At 40.9% G+C, this 16,958-nt stretch overlaps 1 protein-coding gene across 2 annotated transcripts in view; it reads left to right on the top strand.

Annotated features, from left to right (window-relative positions):
• Positions 1-5,755: 5,755 nt before the first annotated feature.
• Positions 5,756-16,958, top strand: part of DIAPH1 (diaphanous-related formin 1) — a 186,068-nt gene continuing 174,865 nt past the window's right edge. The window contains exon 1 of one of the 2 annotated variants that reach the window (XM_006866193.1): positions 5,756-5,939. In XM_006866193.1, coding sequence (XP_006866255.1) covers positions 5,823-5,939 — 117 coding nt within the window. In that variant the 5' untranslated portion in view covers positions 5,756-5,822. The remainder of the gene's footprint in view (positions 5,940-16,958) is intronic. The other variant, XM_006866192.1, reaches the window with a different exon arrangement.

Here is a 16,958-nt window from a genome sequence, read left to right as displayed (position 1 = left end):
TTGGATAGTGGGCCCTAGAGGCCAGTCTGAAGCCCTCGGGCCCCCTTATTCCCTCCTGGCTTCACTCCAACCGGAAACATTCAGGACTGAATCGGGTGCAGGACTAAGGCTGCCTCTGACCTTCTCCTCTCTTGGGCTCTCCTGCTGCAGGCCTTGCTCCCAAGGCAGGTGAAGAGAGAGCCTTTTAGAGGACTTGGCTCCCTAGTACCAGAGGGGAGTCGGGGGAGGATATGGAAATGTCATATTCTAACTTTTTGGCTTTATGTCCATTTTACCACTGTTTTTATCCAATAAATCAAGTTGGTATTTTTTGTACCTTTTGCTTTTCTGAGAATACTCTGTAATTTTTGCTAGCTGTCCATGCTTGAAATGAGGGAGAAATGAGGGTGATAATGCTGTTGTTAGGTGCCTTTAAGTCAGTGCCTACTCATAGCAACCCTGTGCACAACAGAATCAAACACTGCTCATTCCTGCACCATGCTCATAATTGTTGTTATGCTTGAACCCCATTGCTGCTGCCACTGTGCCATCCATCGCATTGGGGGGCTTCCTCTTTTTCACTGACCTTCCACTTTACCAAGCATGATGTCCTTCTCCAGGGACTGGTTCTTCTCGATAATATGTCCAAAGTATTAGAGACATCCTGGATTCTAAGGAACATTCTGACGGTACGTCTTCCAGCACAGATAACGTTTGTTCTGGAAGTCCATGGTACTTTTAATATTCTTCTCAAACACCACAATTCAAATGCATCGACTTTTCTACAGTCTTCCTTATTCATTATCCAAAGTCCACATGCATATGAGACTATTAAAAATACCATGAATTGGGTCAGGCACACCTCAGTCCTTTTGCCTGATGCATTTTGGAATTTGATTTTCTTGACTGCTCCTTCCATGAGTGTTGATAGTGGATTAAAAAAAAATGAAGTCTTTGACAACTTCAAACTTTTCTTCATTTTTTATGATGTTATTTATTGGCCCAGTTGTGAGGATTTTTGTTTTGTTTACATTGAGGTGTAGTCCATACTGAAGGCTTGTGGTCTTTGATCTTCAACGTAAGTATTTTAAGTCCTCTTCACTTCCAGCAAGCAAGGTTGTGTCATCTGTATTTCTCAGGTTAATGAGTCTTCCTCCATTCCTGATGCCACATTCTTTTTCATATAATCCAGCCTCTCTGATGATTAAATAAGTAGGATGAAAGGATGCAACCCTGGCATACACCTTTCCTGATTTTAAACCATTCATCGTTATCTTGTACTGTTTGAATGATTGCCCTCTTGGTCTACAGGTTCCTCCTGAGCACAATAAATGTTCTGGAATACCCGTTCTTCAAAGTGTTATCCATAGCTTGTGATGATCTCCATATAGTCGAAAGCTTTTGCATAGTCAATAAAGCACAGGTCAGCATCTTTCTGGTATACTTTGATTTCAGTCAAGATTCATCTGACGTCAGCAATGATATCCCTAGTTCCATGTTTGCTTCTGAATCTGGCGTGAGTATCTGGCAGTTTCCTGTCAATCTACTGTTGCAGCCATTTTTGAATTGTCAAAATTTTACTTGCATGTGATACTAATGATCTTGTTCAATGATTTCCATGTCCCATTGGGTCACCTTTCTTTAGAATGGGCACAAATATGGATCTCTCCCATTTGGTTGACCAGGTAGTCATCTTCCAAATTTCTTGTCGTAGATGAGAGAGAACCTCTAGTGCTTCACTGACTTGTTGAAAGATTTCAGTGTGTATTCAGTTAATTCCCAAAGCCTTGTTTTTTGCCAATAACTTCAGTGCAACTTGTATTTCTTCAGTTCTTGATCATACGCTGTCTTTTGAAATGGTTGAACATCGACCATTTCTTTTTGGTACAGTGATATGTGTATACCTTTCATCATCTTTTGATGCTTCCCAAGTCATTCAGTTTTTTGCCCACAGAATCCTTCAATATCTCAACTCAAGGTTTGAATTTATTTCTTCAGATCCTTCAGCTTGAGAAATGCTGAGCTTGGTCAACTTCACTTTGGTTTTTTAACTCCAGGTCTTTGCACATTTCATTCTAATACTTTTTTTCTTGAACTGTCTTTTGAAATTTTCTGTTCAGCTGTTTTACTTCCTCATTTTTTACATTCACTTTAATGTGTCTACACTGGAGAGCAAGTTTCAGAGTTTCTTCTGACATCCATTTTGGTCTTTTCTTTCACTTTTATGACCTTTATGCTTTGCTCGTGGATTATATTCTTGGTGTCATTCCACAACTTGTAATGTTCAGTCATTAGTGTCTAACTAAGTTACATCATATTTGTTCTTGAGATGTCTTTAAATTCAGATGGGGGATATATTCAATATCATACTTTGGGGCTCATGAAATTTTCCTTTTCTTCAACTTCAACCTGAACTTGCATACAAGCAATTGATGGTTTGTCCCACAGTCAGCCCCTAACGCTATTTTGGCAAATGATACTGAGCTTTTCCATGATCCCTTACCACAGATGTAGTCAATTTGATTCCTGCTTATTTCATTTGGTGAGATCCATGTATATAATTTCCCTTTATATTGTTTAAAAAGCGTTTTCAATGAATGTCATTGGTCTTGCCAAATTCTATCAAGTGATCTCCAGCATCATTTCTATCACCAAGGCCATATTTTCCAACCACTGATCCTTCCTCTTTGTTTCCACCCTTCGCATTACAACCATCAGTGATAATCAGTACATCTTGATTGCATGTTTGATCAATTTCACAATGAAGAACTTGGTAGAATTCTTTATTTTCATCCTCACTGGCTTTAGTGGTTGGTGCGTAAATTTGAGTAATAGTGGTATTAACTGGTCTTCCTTGTAGGTGTATGAGTATTATCCTATCACAGACAGCATTGTACTTCAGGATAGGTCTTTAAATGGTCTTTTTGATGATGAATGTGATATCATTTCTCTTGAATTTGTCATTCCAGGCTTAGTAAACCATATGATATGATTGTCAGATTCAATATGGCCAGTACCAGTCCATTTCAACTCACTAATGCCTAGGATAGCGAGCTTTATGCATTCCATTTCATTTTGACAACTTCCAGTTTTCCTAGAATCTTACTTTGTACCTTTCTCATTTGGATTATTAGTGGATATTTGCAGTTGCTTCTTCTCATTTTGAGTTGTGCAAATGAAGGTCCTGATAGCTTTACTCCATTTGTGTCATTGAGGGCAATTGTCCTTTGAGGAGGCAACTCTTCCCCAGTCATATTTTGAGTGTGTTCCAACTTGAGGGACTTATTTTCAGACACTGTATCTGACAGTGGTCAGCTGCTATTCATAAGGTTTTCACTGGCTAACTATCCATAAGTCGTCTGCTTCTCCTTCTTAGCCTGTCTTAGTCTGGAAGCTCAGCTGAAACCTGCCCACCCTGGTGATTGCTGGTATTTAACATATGGGTAACATAGCTTCTAACAGCACAGTAACACATAAACCATACAGTACAACAAACGGACAGATGAGTGGTGGGAGGGTAGTGATACATATACTCTTTCTAGTTAATTCATTCAGCACTTATTCATTGTTAGTTTCTGTGTATGTGTGACATGGACTGTGTTACTCAAATATAGGGAGTTAATAGAGTATTCTTCTTAACAGAAAGATAAGCCTGTGCAGATTACTGGTTTAAGAGGAGTGGAGGATGATTCCAGGGATTTAAACCTGGGCATTTGGAATAACAATGCTAGTTGGTAAAAATACATTGAAATGAAATATGTCAAGTGAATAACACAGTGCCTGACAAATAGTTACTCATCTAACAGTCTATGTGAAGAATAACCTTAGATCCTGTAGAGCCACAAACAGACCATTCCCTAGGGGAGTGAATAATCCAATTAGGGAGGGATTAGAAATGCAAAAGAAACTGATCAATGTTATAGAAGATACATACAGTAGAATAAGAAAGAATAGATGGGTCCTCCTTCCCTTCTTTGATCCTGCCTGTTTCACACCAACCTAGTTTAGAAAATATGTGGTGGTGGTGGTTATGTGCTGTGGAGTCAGTTCCAACTTAACCATCCTGTACCGGGTTTCTGAGGCTGTAAATCTTAACGAGAGCAGAAAGCCAAATCTTTCTCCTGAGGAACTGCTGGTAGTTTCAAACTGCTGACCGTGAGATTAGCAGCCCGATTCGTAACCACCACACTGCCAGAGCTCCTTAGAAAGTATGTAGGTTTTGAAATTGGTTTTGAACAGGTAGGTTTTGAAGTGTGGGCTGTACAGGTGCATGCAACTTTATATCTGGCAATTAGGAGATCTAGAGCATAAGGCCAGATTTAGGAGCCAACCAGTTTGGCAGAGTCCCTGCTATATACCAGGCTCTGGACTAAGGACTGGGGATACCAGAGCAAGTAAGACTGCCCTTACTTGAAATCTTTTACCAGGTGTGGTCAAGATAATTCAGTCCACACTGAGGGCTTACTGGGTGCTAGGTACTTTTCAAACAAGACACAGATGTTGATGGGAGAGTACATGAAATTGGTGAAAGTTAGAGTCATATTAGAAGAACAAAGAACATGTCTTTTCACTCATATTTGGCTTATGTCAGTGGGGAGTTTTTGTTAAACAGGATATGGTAGTCAGACCAAACTGGGTTTCAATTTTTTTTTTTTTTTAATGTGTCTTTATGTAAGTCATTTAAACTCTCAAAGCCCAAATTTCCTATCTGTTACACTGAGAAGTCTAGTAGAATTTATCACATGCCACTGTGAGGATTCCACGAGACAAAATGTTTTGTACAGTGCCTGACATAGAGCAAACATGCATGGTAAATGATAACAATTATTGTGTAGGCCAATGTTTGAAATAACTAGTTTGATCAAATCAGAAACAGAACTAGGAAGTACTGAACATAGAAAACGAGACAATCTAACCTCAAGAGCTAATCTTGACCTGGATCAACCCTAATCTTAGCACATGGTTTTAGGTGCCTGTTCAACGCATAGCAACACTATAAACAACAGAGCAAAACATAGGTCCTCAAAATCATTCCTATATGAAACCATTATTGCTGTCACTGTGCCAATCCATCCTATTGCCGGTCTTCCTCTTTTGCTGACCCTTCTGGCCCTTCCTTATGTCAATGTCCAAAGTAGGTAAGAAAAACGCTTCGAAGGACATTATGGCTGTACTTCTTCCAACACAGATCTGTTCTTCTGGCAGCCCATAGTATATTCAATATACTTCACCAACACCATAGTTCTTGGCACATAGCTTTAATAAATGGCAGCTGTCACTTTTTTTTTTTTTTAATGTGCTTCCTGGATATTTCACATATTAAAAACTACATTATCCCAGGAAATCAGGCATTAAGTTTTATGCCAGAATAACCGTCCCTTTGATGCATTTTTGGTTCAAAAGTTAATATCCTGGTTTAGGGTATGAGTGGGTCAAACCTTGACAGCCACGTGGGCGATGCGTTGGACCCGGAAGGCCTGCACTGTGCTTCTTTATCCTCCAGGGGGCGCGGCTACCCGCTACGGTCGATGATTGCTCCACTTCCTAGCTACCCCCCACGTGGGCCCGAATGGTTAGGCCCGCCGGGCAGGTAGCGGCTCTCCTCTCCCCTCCCTTGTCCCATTGGTAGGGACTGCGGGTCCGGGCGGAAGTGGGGCAGGCGGGCGGGAGCTGGGCGTCATCGTTGTATATTCATGAGGCGCGCGCAGCCCGGCATGGTAATGAGGCGGGGCGCGGCGGGCTAAGGATCTGCTGGGTGGTGGCGGTGGTGGCGGCGGCGGGTTCGGAGCAGTCGGACGGGAGCGGCGTAGGTGCGAGGGTCACCAGCCAGCGCAAACTGGGACATGGAGCCGCCAATCGGGGGTCCGGGGCCCGGCCGGGGGACCCGGGACAAGAAGAAGGGCCGGAGCCCGGACGAGCTGCCTGCGGCGGGCGGTGACGGCGGCAAATCCAAGAAATTTGTGAGTGTCCCTCCCACCCAGCTCCCTCAACCCGACGCTGTAACCGTCCTCACGACCCCGGTAGCCGACCCCAGGGGCTCCATCTCGTCTCTCAAGAGCCACCCCCGCGCCTCCCTTCTTCGCCTCGCTCGTTCTCACCCCTACATCCTCCCCCTCGAGGACCGCGGGAACCCCCTAAGTCCCACCCTGTTCTTGCCCCGGCCGCCTGTGGGCGTTTTCACTCCCCAGCCTGGACCCTCAATCCTCCCGCCTCTGTAACCCCGGCCGGTTCTCAGCCCCATCTCAGCTCTCCCAGTCCCACTTCCTTTCTTCTTCCTCTATTACCCGAAAACGCTTTCTCTATCTTGCCCTCCTGTGCTTTCCTGGGTTTATTTTCTCTCATTGTCCTTACCCCCTTTTTGGTATTCTTTTCTTTTTTCTCCTAAAGGTCACTTCCTTCCGCGTGATCGATCCCTTTCACCTGCTAACTTTCCTCCCGCCCAGTCCCCCATCTGGGCCCTCAGCCCGGTGCCACCTGATAATCCTTCCCCTTAGGAATGTTACCTGACTTAGGCCCTATCTTCCTTGCTCTCGTGGACGTTTGTCCTTGCAATTAACAGGCCCTTTGCCCAGGTCCTGTAGCCATTCGGGCCTGACGTTCATATTTCTCTATCCAGAGAACTGGTCTCCTTGCCCTGTTGCTTATTACCTTTCAGGGAGTTACAACTTCTCTGGCTTCCCTTCTTGACCTAGGATGGTGATAAACCTCTCTCATTGGGGAGGAAGTTAGACTGCAAGTTCAAGAAGTTTGTGAGTAATTGAATTGCTTTTTGTACATTTCCCGTGATAACCATCTCCGTAACTACTTCTTCTGCCACCTCCTGTGCCTCAGGGCTGTTGACATCTCATTTCCTACCTGTAGAAGAGTATAGCTTTTCTCAGGTGCCAATTACTTCCAATCCTAGTCTGAGGGAATATTGACGATATTCATGTAACCCTATCATATTTCAACCTTTTACTTACATTAAATCTTTTACTACTCTCTCCAGGGAGCCATTTATCGCTTTTTACTATAAAAGCTTTGAAAGACATGAGATATTGTCCAAGAGAGGAAACAGTATTGGATCTTAACAATCATTTGCTTGTTGTAACTGTTGTTAGTCTTCTCTACAGGTGATTGTATCCCAACCCACTATCTTTCTATTGACCAAATGGTTTATCACTCTTTCCTTTTCTTTTACTTTTCTCTTATCCCTGCTTCTCAGTATTCTGACCCATCTCCACAAGTTTGTAAAGAACCCATAGTGGTGGAAACTGGAAGAAAATGTTGCGTTGCTACAGGGTTGAGATATGGAGAATACCAAACAGAATTAAAATAGTGACTCATTTCTTCCTACCTATTTCTAGCAAGACCAGGTGCTTCTGGCCTGGCCTTTGTGGTGACTTAACAGGCTGTCAGTAACTGCCTGTTTTTATTTGATGAGCATCTTGACCTCCTCCTTGGGTGACTGAAACAGCATTTTACCCAGTGTTTCTTTAGGATAAGAATTGACCTTCTTGTTAGAGAGCTTCTGTATCTATTTGTTTTGATTTTGTTTCCATGGATATTGTTTGACCTTCCTAACCTGAATTTCAACTTTTCCTGCTAATTTAAAGTGACCTCTGTGACATAAATATTTTTCAAGTCCTTAGTAACATTTTTTATGTGCTTTTGTTTTGTTCAGCACTTGTGTGTTTCACAACTTTGTGAAACTTAATGTGTGCTGCTTGCTGTAAGGTGAGATACCTGTGGAAACTACTTCTTTTCACCTGTTTTTTGAATGTCTGTGGAGTCTGCATGTGCTGAGTAGTTTTGGCTCAGTGTTGTTGATATTTGCTTTAGAGAAGGTGGAGCTGAACCAAGTTCTCTTTTTCTTTCTGAGGTGTTGATCTTAACCCTTTACCTGCTGAATTAAAAAAAAAAAAAAATTCCAGCTAGTGGGGACCATTGCATTAATAGCTAGAGATTTGGAAGTTTTCCAGGAAAGTAGTGGTCCTTAATCCCTTTATTGCCAATTATAGCATACTTCCAAGTATAACCTACCACAAGGCAACAGTATTCCAACTTCCTCTTTGCTTCTTATAAGAACTCTGTGGAAATTAAAGACTAGGAGGAGCAGCGCAGTCTACTTCTCTGTGTCTGTGTGTATGTTTAGGTGGGTAGATGGTGTGGGTGAGATTACTGGTGTGCTTTTGTTACCCATAACTTCGTTTTCTTGAACTATGAGCTAAAACTGTTTTGCCTCCTCCAGCTTTTATAGACTTATGTCCTCTGGAACTCCATTAATGTACACTTTATAAATGATACTGGTATGGACTAAGTGTGCCTGTAGGTTATTTATTTGCATCTGGGAGGTTACTAATCTCTTTAGCTGCTACATACCATTCTGGGTTTATGTAGGTTGTAAGTATAGGTCAATTGGTGGAAAGAGTTTACAAGATTGCCTAATATCAGTTCTTAGTCTCTGAGACATCTTGTAGGAAAAAGATGGAATTCTAGGTTAAAAAGTAATTGGATATCATATTTTAAGATAATGTGATTGCTTGCGAGATACTGACATGAGTGACTGAAGCCAGGCTGCTCTGTAATTTCTGGATTCTTCATGAATCTGGCCTCCACTGGACCATGAGTGTGCCCCTTCTCCAGCACCAGAATTCAGATTTTTTTCTGACTTTTCAGCAATGATAAATGTGGATGTCAAATACAAAGGGGCTTCAAAAAGTTCTTGGAAAAATGGAATTAAAAGATAATGGAAATTTTCTACCAATATTTTTAAGCCCCCTCGTGGACTGATTTCGGAAATACTAGATTAAGTAAAAAAGTATTACCACTTTATTAAACAAAAACGTCCAAATGTGAAGATACTGTTTCTGGACATGTCCTCCATCTAGATCTCTGAAGTCCTGGTATGGTGCTGTAGGGTAAGCACTCAGCTCAGTGTCAGTTTGAATCGCAAGGTCAGCAATTCAGATCCACCAGCTGCTCCTCAGAAACCCTATGGTAGGTGGTGGTGGTTATATGCTATGGAGTTGGGTTCTGACTTGTGGTGGTTGTGTGCCACGGAGTTGGTTCTGACTCATAGTGACCCTGTATAGGGTTTCTGAGGCTTTAAATCTTTACCGGAGCAGAAAGCCTCATCTTTCTCCAGCAGAACAGCTAGTAGTTTCAAACTGCTGACCTTGAGATTAGCAGCCTGACTTGTAACCACTATGCTACTGGAGCGCCTTCAGAAACCCTATACAGGGCCATTATGAGTCGGAACTGAATCAGTGGCACCTAACAGCAGCAGGTCTATATACTTCTGAAGGTGGTGTTCCCATCAGCTGTTCCTCGGGAGAAAGATGAAGCTCTCTGCTCCTGTAAAGAGTTACAGCCTCTGAAACCCTATGCAGGGTCACTATGATTTAGAACCGATTCCACGGCACACCACCACCAACAACCTCTGAAGAATTCTGTGCTCTTATATTCACACTTTGTCAAAACAGTAATTTTGGCATCCTTGAGGAACTCAAATCATGTTCCTTTGAAATGCTTTTTGAGTTTTGAGAACAAAAGGAAGTCTGAAGGAGCAAGATCAGGGCTGTAGGATGTATGGGGTAAGGTTTCCCAACTCCTAAGACAGCCCTTGCTACCCTCAAAAAATGTGCTATATCCACTGTGATGTGAAAAAATTCCTCCAACTTTCCTGGCCTTTTTCTCACCAATGTCATTATTCGTTTTCTTAGAACTTTGTAATAAGGCTTCATGATCATCCAGTGTCCTTCAAGAAAATCTACCGAGATTATCCCTTTGAGATCCCCAAAAACAGTTGCCATAACCTTCTAAACTGACCTCTCTGCCTTGAACTGAACAGGCCTAGAAAATCTCCAAAGTCACTGTTGTGATTGGACCTCTTATTTTACAGGAACCCTGACAAGTAATATTACTGAGAGAACTTGTCTGGAGTTATCCACTGATCCCAGAGACATCTTTAAACAAGTTTTCTTTGGAATAAACCTGTGAATGTATGAACTGGAACCGTAGTAGTAATGCTTTTTGACTAGGCCATGAATGTGTAAGGGATAAGTGCAACCAGAATGTTAGGAAGTTGCAACGTTAACTAGATTCCATGCTTTCTCTACAATCAAATAAGAGAGAATCTTGGTTCTTATCCAGCTAAGAGCATAATTTTGTAAAGCCTGAATTTTAGTGTGTGATTAGTGAGAACAGAAAATATATAGTTTAAATTTTTTTGTTTAATTTTGAATTTCTGTGCTGGTGTGACACTGCAGGATAATGCACTGGATCACAAAGTCAGTTTCAACCTCAAGTTTGGTGGTTCAAACTCATTAGTTGCTCCTTGGAAACCCTATACAGGGTCACTGTGAGTCAGAACCTACTTGATGGCATTTAACAACAAATGCTAAACTACAAGGTCAGCAGTTCAAACCCACAAACTGCTTTGCAGTAACCCCCTACAGGGTTACTGTGAGTAGGTACCAACTTGATGGCATTTAACAACAACATGCTGAATTATTAGCATATTGCAGTTCCCTGCCCCTCTAAAAGCAAAATGATAGAGTATAAACGTTTAGTTGTAGGTCTGTGTCCAAAATGAGAACTTTCACAGGTAATGCCAGGCAGAATTTTAAGTAGATATTAGGAAAGGTAAAGAATATGAAAGAAGTGGTGTTGTTCATTGCAGGATTCTGCTTATCTCCACTTAAAGAAGATATTAGTTGTGATCCAGAAGGTCACAGAAAACCAAGGAATACACAGCTTTTACAATTCATGTGTTTTTTTGAAAGATCATAAACACTGGGCACCTACAAGAAGGTTGCTGAGATATCTGAGATGACAGAATGGTACCTTAAAAATTAGTGCCTTCCTACCTGCCTTGCCTTATAAAAGACAGCCAAAGGGTATTCACTGGATAATGTTGCATGAGCCCTGATGGTTTTGTGGGTTAAGATTTGACCTGCTAATGGCAAGATCAGCGGTTTAAACCCACTGGTTGTTTGTCAGGAGAAAAATGAGGCTGTCTGCTTCCAAACAGTTTACAGTTTCAGAAAACCTGTATAGGATCGCTATGAGTTGGAATTGACTCATTGGCATTGGGTTTAGTTTTTGCTTTGGTGCTTGTCTTAAAGGAATTCCTACTTCTTAAGGGTGTGAAACTGAGGAGCTCCTTAGAATTAAAATCTTGCCTTTCAGGAGCTGGTAAATGTTGACTGACTTTTACAAATTTTGTTTGCTACAAAAGCTAAGAAAGTAGTAATAAGTGAGAAATGATTTCACTTTGGTGATGGATACATATCATATGTCAGACTAATTTTACTTCCTGAATGATAGACTAAACCTTTTGCTATGCCCTAGGACTATTTTATAAATGGATTGCCAAACTATTTTTGGAGAGGATTATATCTTAATTGAAATGTAATAGTGGCTTAAAAGATAAGGTTATGATACGTGATTTAGAACAGGTTGAAATCCTGTTTATTAACAAAAAATACTAGATGCTTTCTAGGCTCATAACATTTGTCTGAGTATTTGCTAGTGTTATTTTATTTCTCAGTAGCTGAAATCATTCATGGCTGGAAAATCCATTTGCATTTTGAAATAGTTTACATTACTTTTCCTTTATTATTTGAGTCTCCTATTCTCAATCACTTTTGCTTGAAAGTAGTAGGGAAATTTTTACCTCTTGCCAACCAGCAAAGCATCTTTGGATGTGTGCTTTTAATTGATGTTGTTGTTAAATGCCTTCAAGTCGGTTCTGACTCACAGTGACCCTGTATAGAGTTTCCAAGGGGTAGCTGGTGTGTTTGAACTGTAGGTCTTATGGTAAGCAGTGTTTGCTTAAACCAAACCCACTACCATGTAGTTGATTCCGATTCACAAGGACCCTATGTAGGACAGAGTAGAACTGCTTCTTAGCAATTCCTAGATTATAAATCTATATGGGAGCAGCCTCATGGTTCTCCTGAGGAGTGGCTAATGGGTTTGAACTGTGAACCTTTTGGTTAGCAGTCTAATTAGGTGAGAAAAAGCCAACTCTCCTTGCCTAGCTGCCTAACATCCCATCCCTCTTTGCTTTTATTCCCTCTCTGTTTCCGTAGGGCTGGTTAGGGCCTCATCATCAGCCAGACCTGTGGAAATCAGGAACAGTCAGAGCTGTTGCTACTAAAATTACTTAAAAAATCCAAACTGATATTGAAAATTAAGCATATTTAATCACATATTTTACCTTATTGTCTCCCTGTCTTTCATACAGTGGTTTTTAGTTTCAGGGTACTCTTTTTAAGGAAATAAAATAATTAATCAAGGAAAAGAGCATTATTAACAAACCAGTATTTTAGAATTTTGCCATTGATTACAGGATAACTCAGAGAATCGTTGTTCTTTCAACTTTGGGATTCTGACTTCCATTCATTATGAAAGCTTGCTATGAATGGTCACCTTAAAACTTTAGAATTGGAAAGGACTTTAAATTGTCATCAAAACTTTAAACACTGACTTAGTGCAGCAGTCCCTCTGTGCACTTGTATGGTGGGCATACTTGGGGGAAAGGGGTAGAAATTGGATAACTAAATGGAGGAGGAGGAGTAGAAATGTTGTTTTACATCTCTTTAAGTAAATTTCTGGATTTGGAAACAGCTGTGAACAAGAAGATGCAAGACTGAAGGAGAAAAAAATGGCAAACTCTCTTGCTTGGCTCTCTGACTATCGTTGTTGTTAAATGCCGTTGAGTTGTTTCCAACCCATGGTGACCCTGTATAGGGTTTCCAAGAAGTAGCTGGTGAGCTCGAACTGCTGACCTTATGGTAGCAAACCGACTTTGCAGTCCAGCGCATTAGCCTGCATTGCTGCACCAGAACTCTGACAATTAGGGAATGCCTTTTAAATATTTGTTTAATTTTCTTTCTTCCAAGAAGGGGGACAGAATAGATAAGGGAACACAAATGAAAATAGCATAATGGAAGTAAACTAAGAGAAACACATGACATTCTTCTATGGAAGATGGAACAGTTTCATAATTGGTGTGGGTGATAACTAGTCTGTGCAGATCCTTAGGCAGTAGCTACTTGGACATTTTGCCAGTGTAGCAGATACAGGGGGATGTTTATGGGCTCTTGGATTACTTTCCCACTTCTCCTATTTTATAACTTATTTCCTATCTTATGAATAGTATTTTATGAAGGCATAGGATTAGTATTTTCTGTTAATATTTATCATACCTTAAGAGAGGATGATCTCAAAAACATTGTTGATCCAAGCAATCACAGAAAACCAAATACTATAGCGTAGCAGTTATGAATCAGGCTGCAAACCCTCAGGATCAGCAGTTTGAAACTACCAGCTGTTCTGCAGGAGAAAGATGAGGCTTTCTACACTCGTAAAGATTTACAGGCTCAGAAATCCTGTACAGGGTCGCTATGAGTTGGAACCAACTCCATGGCACATAACAACAACAACAAACAACATACCTTGTTTGGAGTCCTGGTGTGGTGCTATGGGTTAATGCGCTGGACTGCAAAGTCAGTTTGAACCACAAGGTTGGCAGTTCAAGCTCACCAGCTGCTCCTCTGAAACTCTTTACAGGGTTGCTATGGGTCAAAACCAACTTGACGGCACTTAACAACAACAACATCATACATTGTTTGGAATCCTGGTGTGCTGCAGGATCATGTGCTGGATCACAAAGTCAGTTTGAACCGCAAGGTCAGCAGTTCAAACCCATCAGCAGCTCCTCAGAAACACTATACATGGTCGCTATGGGTTGGAATCAACTCGGCATTTGACAACAACAACATACCTTGTTTGTGGATTTTAGATCTCAAATATATTTGCCTTAAAAAATATTTTCCAGAAGTTTAGGTTCAAATTTAAAAGATACCCCTTTTTTTTTTTATAGCTTTATTGGTGTTGTTAAGTGCTATCAAGGCAGTTGCAACTCATAGCGACCCTATATAGAGTTTCTGAGAAGCGGCTGGTGGGTTTGAACTACTGACTTTGTGGTTAGCAGTTAAGTGCTTATCCTGCAGCACTTCACCGGGACTCTTTTATTGGTTTATAAGCTATATGTTGTTGATGGTGGTGGTAAGTGCCATTAAGTCTGTTCCGACCCATAGCGACCCTGTATAGGGTTTCTGAGGAGCAGCTGGTGAGCTTAATTGCCGACCTTGTGGTTCAAACTGACTGTTCAGTCTAACGCCACACCAGGACTCCATATAAACTATATAGATGGCATAAAATAAATACATATTTAAGGGTGCACAGTTTGTAAAACTTAATACAGTCAAGATAAGAAACATATTCATCACCCTCAGAAGTTTTCTGAGTCCTACATAATCTCTTCTCTCTACCTATCCCCAAGTACCCACATGAACTCTTTTGTGTGACTTCTTTGAGCATATTATGTTTTGTTATATACATTAATGGTTCATTCCTTTTTATTGCTAGGTAATTTCACGTTGTCAGTTTGTTGTACTGTGGTGGCTTTTGAGTTGCTGTGATTCTGGAAGCTGTGCCACCGGTATTTTAAATACCAGCAGGGTCACCCACAGTGGACAGGTTTCAGATGAGCTTCCAAAGACAGACTAGGAAGGAGTGATGAACTACTTCCGAATATTTAGTCACTGAAAACCTTATGGATGGCAGAGAAACACTGTCAGATAGAGTGCCGGGAAGTGAGCCCCTCAAGGTTGGAAGGCACTCAAAATGCGACTGGGGAAGAGCTGCCTCCTCAAAGTAGAGTTGACCATGATGATGCAAATGGAGTAAAGCCCATGGGAATAAAACCCACGGGACCTTTATTTGCTGATGGGGCACAACTCAAAATGAAGAGAAACAGCTGTAAAACTCCATTAATAATTGGAACATGGAATGTACGAAGTATGAATTTAGGAAAATTGGAAATTGTCAAAAATGAAATGGAACGCATTAACATCGATAGCGTAGGCATTGTTGTTGTTATGTGCCGTGGAGTCGGTTCCAACTCATAGTGACCCTGCACAGGGTTTCCGAGGCTGTTAATCTTTACTGGAGCAGAACGCCTCATCTTTCTCCTGCGGAGCAGCTGGTAGTTTCGAACTGCTGACCTTGCGGTTTGCAGCCCGATTCGTAACCACTACGCTACCAGAGCGTAGGCATTAGTGAGCTGAAATGGACTGATATTGGCCATTTTGAATCTGACAACCACATGATTTACTATGCTGGGAATGAATGACAAATTGAAGAGGAATGGTGTTGCATTCATTGTCAAAAAGAACATTTAATCCAGATCAGTCATGAGGTACAATGCTGTCTGTGATAGGATAATATCTATGCGCCTACGGGGTCGATGGTTCAAGCTCACCAGCTACTCCTCAGAAACCCTATATAGGATCGTTAAAATGGGTCGGAACCAAGTTGATGGCATTTAACAACAACAACAACAAACAGGGAGGACCAGTTAGTACCACTATTATTCAAATTTACACACCAACCACTGAAGCCAGTGAGGATGAAATAGAAGAATTCTACCAGCTTCTTCAATCTGAAATTGATCAAACATGCAATCAAGATGTATTGATCATTACTTGTGATTGGAATGCAAAGGTTATGAATAAAGAGGAAAGATCAGTAGTTGGAAAATATGGGCTTGGTGATAGAAATGATGCTGGAGATCACATGATAGAATTCTGCAAAATCAATGAATGATTTGTTTATTTCAAATACCTTCTTTAGACAGCATTAGAGATGATTATGCACATTGACCTCACCAGATGGAACACACAGAAATCAAATTGTGTACATCTGCTGAAAGAAAGGATGGAAAAGCTCTGTATTATCAGTCAAAACAAGGCCAGGGGCAGATTGTGGAACAGGCCATCAATTGCTCATATACAAATTCAAACTGAAGCTGAAGAAAATGAAAACAAGTCCACGAGCCAAAATATGACCTTGTATATATCCCACCTGAATTTAGAGATCATTTGAAGAACCGATTTGATACATTAAACAGTAAAGATTGAAAACCAGAAGAGTTGTGGGATGATATTAAAAACATCATACATGAAGAAAGCAAAAAGTCATTAAGAAGAAAAGAAAGAGGGAAAAGATCAAAATAGTTGTCAGAAAAGACACTGAAACTTGATCTCCAGCGTAGAGATGCTAAAGCAAATGGAAGAAATGAGGAGGTACAAGAGCTGAACAGAAAATTTCAAAGGTCAGCTTGAGAAGACAAAGTCAAATATTACAACAAAATGTGCAAAGATCTGGAGTTAGCATTTCTCAAGCTGGGGGAACTGAAGGCAAAAAATTCAAGCTTCAGCTTGTGTTACTGAAGGATTCTCTGGGCAAATTCTTGAATGATGCAGAAAGTATCAAAAGTAGATGGAAGAAATACACAGAGTCACTGTATCAAAGGGAAATGGTTGATGTTCAGTCGTTTCAGGAGGTAGCATATGATCAAGAGCCAATGATAATAAAGGAAGAAGTCCAAGGTGTATTGAAGGAATTGGCAAAGAACAAAGCTCCAGGAATTGATGGAATAAAAACTGAAATCTTTCAAGAAAGTGAGGCGGCACTAGAGGCACACAGTCATCTGTGCCAAGAAATTTGGAAGACAACTATATGGCCGACTAATTGGAAGAGATCCATATTTGTGCCCATTCCAAAGAGAGGTGACCCAGTGGAATGTGGAATTCATCAGACAATATCTTTGATATCCCAAGCGAGTAACATTTTACTTAACGTAATACAGAAGTGGCTGCAAGCATACATTGACAGAGAACTTTAAAAGGTTCAAGCTGGATTCAGAAGAGGATGTGAAACAAGGGATATCATTGCTGATGTCCGATGGATCTTGGCTGAAAGAGAATACCAGAAAGATGTTTACTTGTACTGTATTGACTATGCAAAGGCTTTCAGTTGTGTGGATCATGACAAGCTATGGACAGCGTTGTGAAGTATGAGTATTCCTAAACACTTAATTGTGCTCATGAGGAATCTGTACATGAACCAAGAGGCAGTTGTTC

The sequence above is a fragment of the Chrysochloris asiatica genome, unplaced genomic scaffold, assembly GCF_000296735.1.
Source record: "Chrysochloris asiatica unplaced genomic scaffold, ChrAsi1.0 scaffold00087, whole genome shotgun sequence".
Classification (NCBI taxonomy): Eukaryota; Metazoa; Chordata; class Mammalia; order Afrosoricida; family Chrysochloridae; genus Chrysochloris; species Chrysochloris asiatica.
Note: the sequence above shows the minus strand (reverse complement) of the source record. Positions and strands in the feature narration are given on the sequence as shown.